This window comes from Triturus cristatus, chromosome 4_1 (genome assembly GCF_964204655.1).
Source record: "Triturus cristatus chromosome 4_1, aTriCri1.1, whole genome shotgun sequence".
In the NCBI taxonomy this organism is placed as follows: domain Eukaryota; kingdom Metazoa; phylum Chordata; class Amphibia; order Caudata; family Salamandridae; genus Triturus; species Triturus cristatus.
The window spans coordinates 48,458,340-48,471,531 of NC_140585.1; the positions used below are offsets into that span (position 1 = coordinate 48,458,340).

The 13,192-nt window shown below is 47.6% G+C and overlaps 1 protein-coding gene across 2 annotated transcripts in view; it reads left to right on the forward strand.

The window, feature by feature from the left end:
* Positions 1-13,192, forward strand: part of LOC146839444 (NXPE family member 3-like) — a 100,732-nt gene that overhangs the window by 65,802 nt on the left and 21,738 nt on the right. The window contains exons 3-4 of one of the 2 annotated variants that reach the window (XM_085651499.1): positions 1,284-1,354; positions 12,327-12,539. In XM_085651499.1, coding sequence (XP_085507625.1) covers positions 1,284-1,354; positions 12,327-12,539 — 284 coding nt within the window. Of the gene's footprint in view, positions 1-1,283; positions 1,355-12,326; positions 12,549-13,192 lie in introns of both variants that reach the window. The other variant, XM_085651498.1, reaches the window with a different exon arrangement.

Genomic DNA, 13,192 nt, shown 5'->3' on the forward strand with positions numbered 1-13,192 from the left:
TTTTTTGATTTTAACTAAACTCATGAATACATAAAAATTATATAATCTTGTTTGCAAATAATATATTTGGTCACAACCCATACATATTTCCATGAAAGTAAAAATATTTGACAATCACATAGTCTAGACATCAGTATCTAAAACAACAGCAATTTTTGTTTGTCAAAAACAAATTTTACTTTAAATGTGGTACCATTCAGAAACTCAGCAAGGGGTTCAGACACCTAAAAAAAGCACTGAGATACCTGTCCAAACACAGACCTTGCAAAGAAGACTCAATAGGAAGCACATATCTGAATATAAAAGTTGTATGAGGCATGATAAAAAACTTAAATAAGACTATTCCAATGCACTGTAGGTAAGGACTCCAACTACTGTGAAGATATAAAATCAGTTTTGCACATCAGTGACAACAGACCCTCTAAATACATTAGCAGCACAAATGGTAGACTTTACCCACACATTTGGGTGACGTCATGTTTTCAATAGACATTATACTGAGACACAAGCATAAAATATACCACATTTCCACAGAGGGTACAGCTGATAACATCAAGTCCAAGTTCTAGACTTTGTCACACACACCATATGTGTTTGTCTGATTAAGACTCATGGACATTGGCATCGCTGTACGACTCAGAGGAAGTGTAGAGTTATATGAATCATACCCATTCCACAAGTGGTCAGCAACATTTGTCATGCCTCTGTGGAAGCTGGTTCTGGTGGTGGTGGGGTCTGTGAGTGAGAGGATGAGTTGGGTGTCGTCTGTGTAGGAAATTATCTTGAGACCATGGGATCTGACGATCTCCTTTGGTTCAAAGGTGTAAGGTGCAAGTTGGAACCTCTTTGTTCTTCCGGTGAGGAAGGATGGGATCCATCTGAGCACGCCCCTTTGTATTCCGATGTGGTGGAGTCTTTCGATCAGTGTGTGGTGGTATATGATGTCGAAGGATGCCAAGAAGTCAAGGAGAATCAAAGCTGTTGTTTCTCCTCGGTTGAGGAGGGTTCGGATGTTGCCGGTGGCTGCGATCAGGACGGTTTCGGGGCTGTGATTGCTTTGGAAGCCGGATTGGGAGTTGCAGAGTAGCTGGTTCTGCTCCAGGTGTGTCATGAACTGTTTGTTGATGATCTTTTCCAGTACCTTCGCTAGCAATGGTAGCAGGAAGACTGGCCGGTAGGTTCTGAATTTGCTAGGGTCGGCTGAGTTTTTTTTAGTAGTAGTCTGACTTTTGCCTTCGTGTTCAAAGACAACTCTCAGTGATGTTTACTTCTTTTACCCACAGGAACGTAACTAAACAGATGATTCCTGGGCCTATCTCAGCTCTTCATGTTCTTCCCAGAGAGCACGCCTTAGGTAAGTGTGAGTCCTACACATGGTGTGGCATCATCAGCTACCACGTTTTTATTTATTTTATTCTAAACTGAGGAGCATTCTACCGTAATGGTTGCTGGAGATGGAGTGGGTCCATTATAAGGCACAGTATGTGCTGCTTCAAATGGTCAGGGCCCTCAAGCACACAAATTACAAAAATGAGGCCACTGTAAACTACCTCAGGAGGGGCTACAGTCCACTTCCTCATTCCAGTGACCGCTCCATGATTTCGTCTACGCCCACAATGATCAACTTAAGAGTCTCTTCTCTTGTTTTTGTATAAAACTCCCCTGAATATCCCCTTAATGGTTTGTGTAAACCAAACATTTCACCATGTGAGAGCCTTATAGCCCTACGTCTTTATGCAAGACTTTGAGATCTGCATGTAGGTCATTGTTTTCTTGTAGTCAGAACTGTTAATATTTTCCACATATCTTTCTTCTTTTTCCCTACTAAAATGTTACATATTTAAATAGAAGCCAATGAGCAAACACAATTCTCCTTTAGTTCTGATTTCAGTGCACAGTGTTCTACATGACCTTTTGTTACCAATTGTATATAAAATATATAGAGTGGGGTTTGGCTCCACCTAGAAGATCATTTATCTTCTTCCCCTTATGCGATTGGCTGCAGCAAAACTTAAAAAACTTCATGCAACAAGATAACCTATACACGGTTTAGTTAAGCCAAAGCCCCTTGGGGACTGGTCTGAAGCCCTCCTGTGGTTACCCTGAAGTCTGCCCCCTCCTCCCTCTCATCTGAGTAAGACATGCTTTGGTTCTCACAAACCATGATGAAGTTACAGAAATGGATGGTAGAACCCCATTTATGGCTGAAATCACAAATAACTGTATTTATGTTAATTTTATCTGCCACTTCCAACCTCCCTGTCCCCTCTACAGTCTTTCAGCTTAATACTGAAGACGCTAAATCTTGGGAGAAACTTCAAACACAATGCAACGTCAGTGACATGACCAAGAATAGCATGGTCTCCAAGGAAAGTTTCCAGTTGAGAATCCAAACACTAGAAAATGTCAGGCGGAACTATGAACATTTTCTTCTCTTTGTATTGTACAAGGTCTACCTTCTACTCAAAAATGCCCTCCATGCTGCTGCCACTTCAAGTCCTGATAGTGCGTTTTGCCCACATCACTCTGTTCTCAGCTCCTCACATTTGATTCCCATTGGTACCAGATTCATCTTTAAAACAGCCTGCTTTGGACACAGAATACTGTCTCCAGGAACCTATTAGGAATACCAAGGCGCTATGGAGGGCACTGGCATCTGTGTAAAATTGAAACTATGAGCTCTGAGAACCTAAGCCTAAAAAAATTGCAAAATTGGCTCAGTCCTTCTCCATATGTGCTCCCAAAAATCTGAAAGTCCCGACACAAACCTTTATTAGGCTGCTTTGCACATGGTCTTTAATGGAAACTGGTAACAGGTGCTGCTTTGTAGTCACCTTTCAGGCTAACCTTCCGACAAACACGAGGAAAACAGTCACCCAGGCCCTAGTCAGCAGCAGACTCGACTATGGAAACGCCCTCTACGCCGGAGCCTCGTCCAAACTCATCAACAGACTGCAAAGAGTCCAGAACGCCTCTGCACGCCTAATCCTCGAAGTCCCGCGCCGCGACCACATCTCCCCACCTGAGGAACCTGCACTGGCTCCCCTTCGACAAAAGAATCTCCTTCAAGCTCCTGATCCACGCACACAAGGCACTCCACAAAACCGGCCCATCCTATCTCAACAGTCGACTCTCCTTCAAAGTACCCAACAGGAAACTCCGTGTCAGGATTTACGGCTCCGAGGGATATCGGCGCCCTGAGAGACGCTGCGCGTCGCTGGAAAGGCGGTAGGGTTAAGACTACAATACCCATCGCCCCCAGCGAGCGCGCGAACGCACTTCCTGAGGCGGTACAAAAGCCGCTCTCACGGAAGAAACAGGGCTTGTCAATCAAGTCCCTTCTGGCGTATCTCGAGGTAATTGACCTCGCTGGACTGCTTCCCGAGAATTATTCGCTGCGTGAGCCGCTGCCCGGTTCACCTTCGCGTACTCCGTTCCGCCGAACCTACGGGCTCACATGAGCTCACCCGCACCTTCCGCCTGCATATTACCTTGAGTGGCACTTCGCTTCTCCTTCTGCCCTCCTGTTGGGGAAACGAAGCGTTGGAGACCGGACTAGAGGTTCTCCGCTTCGGCCCTACCCGCACCCCCGCTTGGAGCCGACTGAAAGGCTCGGAGAGCTCCGAGGCGCCTCTGAAGACACCTGCGTGTTGCTGTTCCTGCGCTTGGAGCCGACTGAAAGGCTCGGAGAGCGTCCGCTCTTCCTCTCCTGGAGGCGTGAGTACCCTGGTCTGAAAGCGACTACCTGTGCGACACAGGGAACTGCCTGAGTGAGTGTGAGGAGGAATTCACTTGTGTATTGATATCTTGTCTTGCTGGGTGGGTCGGGGTTCCCGTAGCTCATGACTGTTCCTTCTCTCTCAACAGGAGTGGAGTACCTCCCCCATTTAGTCGCCTCTGCCCTTCTGAGTTATCCCGTTTCCCCGGGGGTGGTGTTGCTTGTAGAGGGGGCTCTCAATCCTCTAGGGTGATACTGTTCTCGGGGAGAAAGGACTCTAGCATCGTGGATCGCCCCTGCTGTATCCGGCTTATAAGGTTAGTGAGCAGGGTTGCCGCTGACAGATTGACAAGCCCACGGATAACTACAGCCCGGGCGATGGATACCGCTACAGTCTTGGCCACTATGTTGGACACCTTGAACGCTCTTAGAGTGGAGGTGGACGCAGTTAGAACGGAAAATCATGACCTTAAGAACGAGATGGGCACCATGCGAAGAGAGGTAGCCTGTCTGTCCCGTCACCCTCCCGCTGGTCCAAAAGGGGGTTCATATATTCGAGACTGGACTCTGCCTCCCCCTGTGAAAACCCAAACGCATGTAGTGGATGGAGGTACGCAGGCTTCTGGCGGGGGTTCCCCCACTCCCGGGGTCTTCCCGAATCACTCCTTCTCTACGACTCTCCAGTCCGGTCCTCCCCCGGTCCAGATAATGCAACCCATGCAGATGCCCCTTGCCCCCCCGGAAAGATTCTATGGGGACCCCAAGAAGTATGGCATCTTCATGGGTCAATGCCGGCTTCATTTCCTATGCAAACCACAGGTCTTCCCAACGGACCAGGCAAAGACGGCCTTTGTGATGTCGTATTTAGGAGGCAATGCGGCGAGCTGGTCCTTCCCGTTAATCGAACGAGACGACCCTGTCCTGTACAACTTCCCCGCCTTTTGTGTGGAGATGCGGAGGCTGTTCGATCGCAAGGCGCATCAGTTATCGATGGATAAAGAACTCCTAACCCTAAAACAGGGTTCACAGGACCTGCTGACCTACATTACCACCTTCAACAGACTCGTGGTCGAAACAGATTGGCCAATGGAAAAAAGAACTTCTTTATTCTATCAGGGATTGAGAAGCGAGCTCAAGGATGTTCTGGCTCAAGTGGTACACATGCCGGCCACTTGCGAGGAACTAATTGATTTAACCGTCCAATTGGATCACCGGCTCTTAGAGCGAAAAGGGGACAAGAACCGCAGCGACGTCCGGTTCCTTCCTAGTAGACCTCGATATGTGCCGGAGGAAAAACCTTCCCAAGGGGATGGAACAGAGCCCATGCAGATCGGTGGCATCCGAGGCCCCTTGAGTCAAGCAGAAAGAGAAAAAAGGAGAACTCAGAAACTCTGCTTATATTGTGGCAAGCCCGGCCACTTCATCAAAGATTGTAGAAGCCGAACCAAGAACACCACTACCGGAAGCCCTGGACCTAAAACGGTGTCTGTAGTGGATTACCCGACTGAGGACCCGGAAAACTGATGAGCCCGAATAAGATGAGGACCGCTTGTTTGAGGCCTAACAGTAAAGAGGTCTTCCCTGCCTTAGCCAATACCATACAGCCCTCGGTCGCTCACATGAATGTGTGCGTTGTGTTGACCTTGCCTTGTGACATTTCTGTGGTGGTCCATGCTCTGCTGGATTCCGGGGCCACTGGAAATTTCATGGACCAACGGTATGCAAAAAAGTTAGGCATCCCTGTTGATCAAAAGGATACCCCCGAGAAGGTGAAGGCCGTGGACGGTTCAGCCTTAACCTCGGGTCCAGTTTGTTATCACACCAAGTCCCTCGTAATGCAAATAGGGTTACATCACTTCGAACAGATACAATTCGACCTGATCGATGCCCCCCATTTCACGCTTATTCTAGGAATGCCATGGCTAACTCTCCATGATCCCTTAGTGCGGTGGGCCGCACGCACGGTGACATTAAATTCGTCCTTTTGCCAAGAACACTGTACCGAAGAACAAGTCAAGACGTCGGCCCATAGGGGGAGTCCAGCTGGGTTCCTTGCCAGCACATGCATCCAGCCACAGGCAATGCCTGTTACCGTGTTACCCCACATTTACGAAAGGTTTCGATCCGTCTTCGACACCCAAGAAGCAAAAAGATTACCCCCACACCGGGACTATGATTGTGTCATAGAACTAGAGGCAGGAGCCAGTATACCTTGCAGCAGAATCTATGCCCTCACGGAAGCCGAAACCTCGTATCTTCGGACCTACCTTGACGACATGCTTGCCAACGGGTTTATACGACCATCTTCCTCGCCTGCCTCCTCTCCGATCTTTTTCATTCCGAAGAAAGAAGGAGGATTACGGGCCTGCATTGATTACAGGGCAATCAACAAGGTCACCGTAAAGAACCGGTATCCCCTGCCATTGATCCCTGTTCTTTTAGACCAACTAAAAACCGCGACAGTATTCACCAAACTGGATCTCAGGGGAGCCTACCATCTGGTTCGGGTACGGCGCGGCGATGAGTGGAAGACTGCCTTTCGGACCAAATTCGGCCTGTTCGAATACACAGTCATGCCCTTCGGCCTGTGTAACGCTCCCGCCGCGTTCCAGTACTTCATGGATGAAGTACTGAGGGGCCTCTTAGATGTATCTTGCATCGTGTACATCGATGACATCTTGGTGTACTCCACATCCCTGGGAGAACATGTGAAGCACGTGGCGGAAGTTCTGGAGCGCCTACAACAGTATGCGCTATACGCCAAACTGGAAAAGTGTTTGTTCCACGTGTCTGAAGTGGAATTTTTGGGTTATGTCATCGGTCCCGAAGGCTTGGTCATGGACGAGAAGAAAACACAGGCTATCACCCAGTGGGAATCGCCCACCACCGTAAAATCCCTACAAAGTTTCTTGGGCTTCGCGAATTTCTATCGCCGATTTATAAAGAACTTTTCCGGTATCATCCAACCGTTGACATTTCTCCTGAGGAAAGGAGCCTCCTTCGAGTGGACGGCCGCGGCGGAAACGGCCTTTCAGACCTTGAAGAACTGTTTCATGACAGCCCCCGTGCTTCGTCATCCTGACGCCACACGTCCTTTCGTGGTTGAAACCGACGCCTCCCAATATGCAATAGGGGGAATACTATCACAGAGACACCCGGACACTGGACAATTGCATCCCGTCGCCTTCTTTTCCAAGAAATTGGCCCCTTGCGAAATAAACTACAGCATTATGGATAAAGAGCTCCTAGCCATAAAAAGAGGGTGCGAAGAATGGCGACATCATTTGCTCGGCGCCAGACATACCGTAGAAATCTATACGGATCATCGGAATCTCTTATTCCTCAAAACCGCCAGAGCTCTGACCCCGAGACAACTACGTTGGTCGTTGTTTTTCTCTGATTACGACTTCGTAATCAAATATCGTCCAGGCCCACAAAACGGAAAGGCCGATGCTCTGTCCCGGCCCCAACTACCCGCCAGTACGAACCCTGTACCCGTCTCCGACACTCCCTTGATTCTAGACGCCGCATCATTCCCTGATGAACTGACGGCCGCCGCAACAACACCCGACTTCATAGAAGAAGTACGACACCAAACCTCCGCGACCGAAGAAGCTGTTTGGGTAGCCAAAGACCCAGTACACAGGTCCTCTAGGCAACGCCTATTATTTCAGGATCACCGCTTGTATCTGCCGACCCCTTCCCTACAACAACAAGCCTTGAGATGGGTTCACGATTCCACCTTGGGTGGACACCAGGGGGTACTTAAAACCACGCTAGCCATGAAGCGCCATTTCTGGTGGCCTACGTTAAACCCAGATACAGCGGGCTACATCGCTGGATGCGCTACATGCACGCAAGGGAAGTCCCAGCATAAACGACCAAGTGGGTTGCTCCATCCTATTCCAATCCCTCCAGCTCCGTGGCACACACTGTCTATGGATTTTATAGTGGATATGCCCTCTAGTAGAGGAATGACTACCATCCTGGTCGTCATCGATCATTTGACGAAGATGGGCCATTTTATTGCCATGGAGAAACTCCCTTCAGCCGCAGGCCTAGCCCAGCACTTTTTACAACACATCGTACGGAGTCATGGAATCCCAGCGGTTCTCATTACAGATAGAGGCACACAGTTCACATCAAGGTTCTGGAAGGCCTTGTGTCAAGTCATGAAAGTGGACGCCCGGCTTTCCACCAGCTACCACCCCCAAACAGATGGCAAGACCGAAAGACTGAACCAGACATTGGAGCAGTACCTCAGATGTTTTACGTTGCTCTACGAAGAAGAATGGAGTACTCTACTATGGATGGCGGAGTTTGCCTACAATAATGCTGAACACTCATCGCTAGGATGCTCCCCCTTCTTCTGTCTAAATGGGTACCATCCAAACATGCTGCCCTTTGAATGGCCTGCACAAACCAAACACCCTTCCATCCAAGAACATCACTCGCACCTGAGAGTGGTGCTACAGACAGCCAAGAAACAACTGGAAACAGCCCAAGAAAGAGACAAACGCTACGCGGACAAAAGAAGAACCCCTGAACCGGACTACAAAGTAGGAGACAAGGTGTGGTTAGACACACGACATCTACGCATAAAAGGGAACACGCGCCTGAAACCAAAATACGTGGGTCCATACCCCATTATCCAAGTGGTGAACTCTGTAGCTATGAAACTGACTCTCCCTTCCACGTGGCGCATTCATCCAGTATTCCACGTCTCTCTGCTTCGACCATGTCTCCCTCTCACTAGACTCCCCCCAAAACCTCCGCCACTACTTATAGATAGCGAGGAGGAGTATGAAGTCAAGGGGGTACTAGATTCTAGATACATCAGGGGCAGGCTACACTACTTAATCGATTGGAAAGGGTATGGTCCCGAGGAGAGGTCCTGGGAACCTCTGTCCAATTTACATTGCACTGCATTGCTGCGCCGCTTCCACGCGGCTCATCCTACGAAACCCAGGGGCCCGTCGAGACGCCGGCCCTAGTAGGGGGGTTCTGTCAGGATTTACGGCTCCGAGGGATATCGGCGCCCTAAGAGACGCTGCGCGTCGCTGGAAAGGCGGTAGGGTTAAGACTACAATACCCATCGCCCCCAGCGAGCGCGCGAACGCACTTCCTGAGGCGGTACAAAAGCCGCTCTCACGGAAGAAACAGGGCTTGTCAATCAAGTCCCTTCTGGCGTATCTCGAGGTAATTGACCTCGCTGGACTGCTTCCCGAGAATTATTCGCTGCGTGAGCCGCTGCCCGGTTCACCTTCGCGTACTCCGTTCCGCCGAACCTACGGGCTCACATGAGCTCACCCGCACCTTCCGCCTGCATATTACCTTGAGTGGCACTTCGCTTCTCCTTCTGCCCTCCTGTTGGGGAAACGAAGCGTTGGAGACCGGACTAGAGGTTCTCCGCTTCGGCCCTACCCGCACCCCCGCTTGGAGCCGACTGAAAGGCTCGGAGAGCTCCGAGGCGCCTCTGAAGACACCTGCGTGTTGCTGTTCCTGCGCTTGGAGCCGACTGAAAGGCTCGGAGAGCGTCCGCTCTTCCTCTCCTGGAGGCGTGAGTACCCTGGTCTGAAAGCGACTACCTGTGCGACACAGGGAACTGCCTGAGTGAGTGTGAGGAGGAATTCACTTGTGTATTGATATCTTGTCTTGCTGGGTGGGTCGGGGTTCCCGTAGCTCATGACTGTTCCTTCTCTCTCAACAGGAGTGGAGTACCTCCCCCATTTAGTCGCCTCTGCCCTTCTGAGTTATCCCGTTTCCCCGGGGGTGGTGTTGCTTGTAGAGGGGGCTCTCAATCCTCTAGGGTGATACTGTTCTCGGGGAGAAAGGACTCTAGCATCGTGGATCGCCCCTGCTGTATCCGGCTTATAAGGTTAGTGAGCAGGGTTGCCGCTGACACTCCGCTCCGCTGACCACGCCCTGGCCACGGTCCCGCGCATCCGTAGAACCACATCCGGAGGCAGGTCCTCCTCCCACCGCGTCGCCAAGACCTGGAACACCCTCCCCCTCAACCTACGACAAACCGAAGACCTGCTGACCTTCAGGAGACGACTCAAGACCTGGCTCTTAGACCAGTAGCAGCAGCACCCCCCCCCCCCCCTAACCCCCCTCAGCGCCTTGAAACCGTCACGGGTAAGTAGTGCGCTTTACAAATGATCTGATTGATTGATTGATTGATTGATGCTCTCCTAAAGATGAAACTGCTCTATGTCTCCAAACTTCTCCCCACCTTCGTCCAACCAATTTCCTGTTTTCCACTCTGGATCCTGATAAATTGTCAAACTGACTTCCCTTTCTCCTATTGTGCTTAGATGACGTCTCTTCTGGAGAGTAAATTTGGTGGCAGACCCATCGGTCTTGTAGAAGTCCGACTGTGATCATGTCTGTTACAGGTTCCATCTTGTTGTTCCTTTGTACTAGCATATGTATTTAAGCCAGTATACAGGTAGCAGTGTGCTTTGAATGACATTAGCATGTAACAAAACGTTTAAATGACATCACTTCCTGACATCACCCATGGCTACATTCCCATGAAGAGGATAAAGCTTGCTTGCTCTAATATGGGAGACGCCTTAAAATATTACAAGGGCTGACTTTAGCTTCTAATCAACACCGATGCCAAGGCATGTTTTTCAATGTTTACTGACAGATAGGGAGGACATGCATGAGGTGGGAAGGGCTGTGAAAAGGTACAGTTCATTAGACTAAAACGGAAAAAGCTGCTGAAGCGCAACACAGAAAATTAGCACCTTTTTTGCTTGAGTTTCAATGTGTGTACTGAAAATGGCTTAATTTATTTCATGAATGGATTCAGATTCTACACATATAGATTATAACTTGTAAAGAAATGTTTATTTCCCACAAATGTGTTTGTTCTTTGAACTTTTGTTTAACTAAGCTAGGACCCTGTTGGTTCCATCATGTCGTATGCAGTGTAAAGTGGGGCGGTGATTTGTGTCATTCACAGCTTCCAAGTCATTACTACCACACACAGTCAGGACACCCCGTTACTAAGAAGTAACTCACATAGATTTATGTAAAACCAAATCAAAATTGTAAAAACAAATTGCAAAATTAGGGAACACACTTTTCTGAAAATTAATGGATAATGCCTGGCAGGAACAATAGATGGTAATGATAATAATAAAAGATGCTTCTAGTAAAATCATTATGAAGAAGAAAAACAAAACAAACATTCAACCACACAACAATTAAACATTGAAAGTACACTGAAAGTACCATATTCTACGAAGGGTATTTAATGGTCATTATGAGAGCTGCAGTAATACAATGGACATAGAAAAATGACGAAGCCAAAACAATTTAATCCTGAAGAAGGCATTGCTCTAAAAATATCTGGCCTAACCAATTTTTACATTTGCTGTAACTGTTAAAGATGTATTAAAAACTAAGAACAAAGATTTAGTCATTCGTTTTGTGTATCTAATACAACCAAAAATATAAGAAAGAATTCTTTTGTTTTTCCAGACATTTTGAATCATGTATTTTCTATGTATTAGGTAAAATGTGCACACTACTTCTTGTATAAAATGGATTCAAAACGTTTTGTCTTATGAATTAACAAACTGCCTTTTTATATAGATCTTAGTTACAATTTGGGCTCTGTTTCTGTGCCTTAGTATTTAAATGTTAATTACTAAAAGCTATTGGGCAATTAACGGGTAGATATGTGAAACAGTCTCCACTTCCATTATAATTTGATTTTCTGTAAACCGATTGACATTAAAGATCACGTGGTGTGCAATGTCCATGTAGGAAAAGCCAGGGCCATCTGAATTAAAGTTTGGTTCAGGTTTGAGGTAGGAACGCTGATATAACAATGGTGTTATACTTGAAACCACAAATTGGTTATAAAGACTTAGGGAAGTCCATTGTGTCTGCTGTCAGGTACTATGAAGTGCTCACCATTGTATACATATTTTTTTGAGTTCAAAGTGCACTGATACAGATGGTACTCATACAGCTGCATTTGCTATTCTTTATTTTTTAATCATAGAGGCCTTGCCAATAGGTTTGTTCCTTCACTTGTGGGGAAGCTGCCCTACACTAGAATGGTCTTCTCCTCCCATCACTTCCTGTTTAACACTTAGCAGAGGATGGGGTGCCTGATGTTCCAGCTGTGAAAATGGGAAGGGTCAGTGTTTCTGGGTCCTAATGTGCTTCCCATAACATCACTCCCAACTTTGAGAGACAACATGAAATGGTTCTAATCTCCATTTGATCGTTTATATAGGGGTCATAGGTCAGCACCATGATATAGGAGCACGGTGATGAGGTTACAGAAATCTACAGTGTCATTTTATGACTTTGATCCTGGTTTGAATATTGCACTGACTGTTCTTAACCCTATATATTCATCTTCTTCTGAAAATGAAGGTACTGAGAGACATGTTGTTGAGCGCCAGAAGACAGATCTTTCCTCACTTCAGCCCATGTCACAAAACACACACATACTTTGTGTAGGGCGCACCCCCCTTGACATACAGTATTTTATGTCTAGTCATAGGATGCTAGAATCACAGCAAGAAATAACTTTCGCTTTGAGAATTAACACTCGGCATGCGTTCGGTTTCCCTAACAGATGCAAAGAAGCTGCCGGCCTGCACCCCTGGCCAGGAGATAACACATCCATCTGGATACTATTATAAGGGCACCTGGGCCTCTCTTTCCTGCTCCAACAAGCGATTCCGCACCCAACTGGAGGCCAGCAGCTGCCTGAGGGGGAAGAATGTGTATATGTTTGGCGACTCCACACTGAGGCAGTGGTGGGACTACCTTGTGGACTTCATTCCATGTAAGATAAGTAAGCCAGCAGGCACAGGGTGGGAAGGGACTGGTAGGTATTGGGTGAGTATTGCTGAAGGAAAGCTGGATAATCATTAATACTAGTCTTGTTTATTATGGCAGATATGGACATCTTTCAGGGGTCTTGTGGTTTTCAGAGGTTTCTGGACTCGGTTAGTGTGAAACTGTGTATAAAACTGGTGTCTCAGGGCTTAACCCCAATATTGGGCTTGAGACTGATCACCAAGCACACTCCTTTGCCACTTGACTCTCATGGCAGTAAGGTCAAGCAGCCCTTACTCACGGAGGTGGTTTGGGGGTACAGATTCGGATCTCAACACCCACCAAACAGAAGTTAACAAATCACTGTACCTAAGTTGATAATAAGAAACTGTGTACTTATTCCCATAGCTAACAAATTACAGCAATTATCCACAGAGAGCAATTCTCATGAGTACTAATGGGTATAGTATCCATTGTGGTCACGGAGACAGCCTCTGGCAGTAGATGTACATTGGCTTGTTGCCCTGTTGGTGAGGAGTCTCTGTGACACAAGAGATAACTCCTGCAGCTCATTTTCATTTTACAGTCTCTTGTTAGTCCCAGTAGTTTCCTTCCATTCTCCCCTTAGTCTGGGTTCAGTGTCACAATACATGTCTGCCA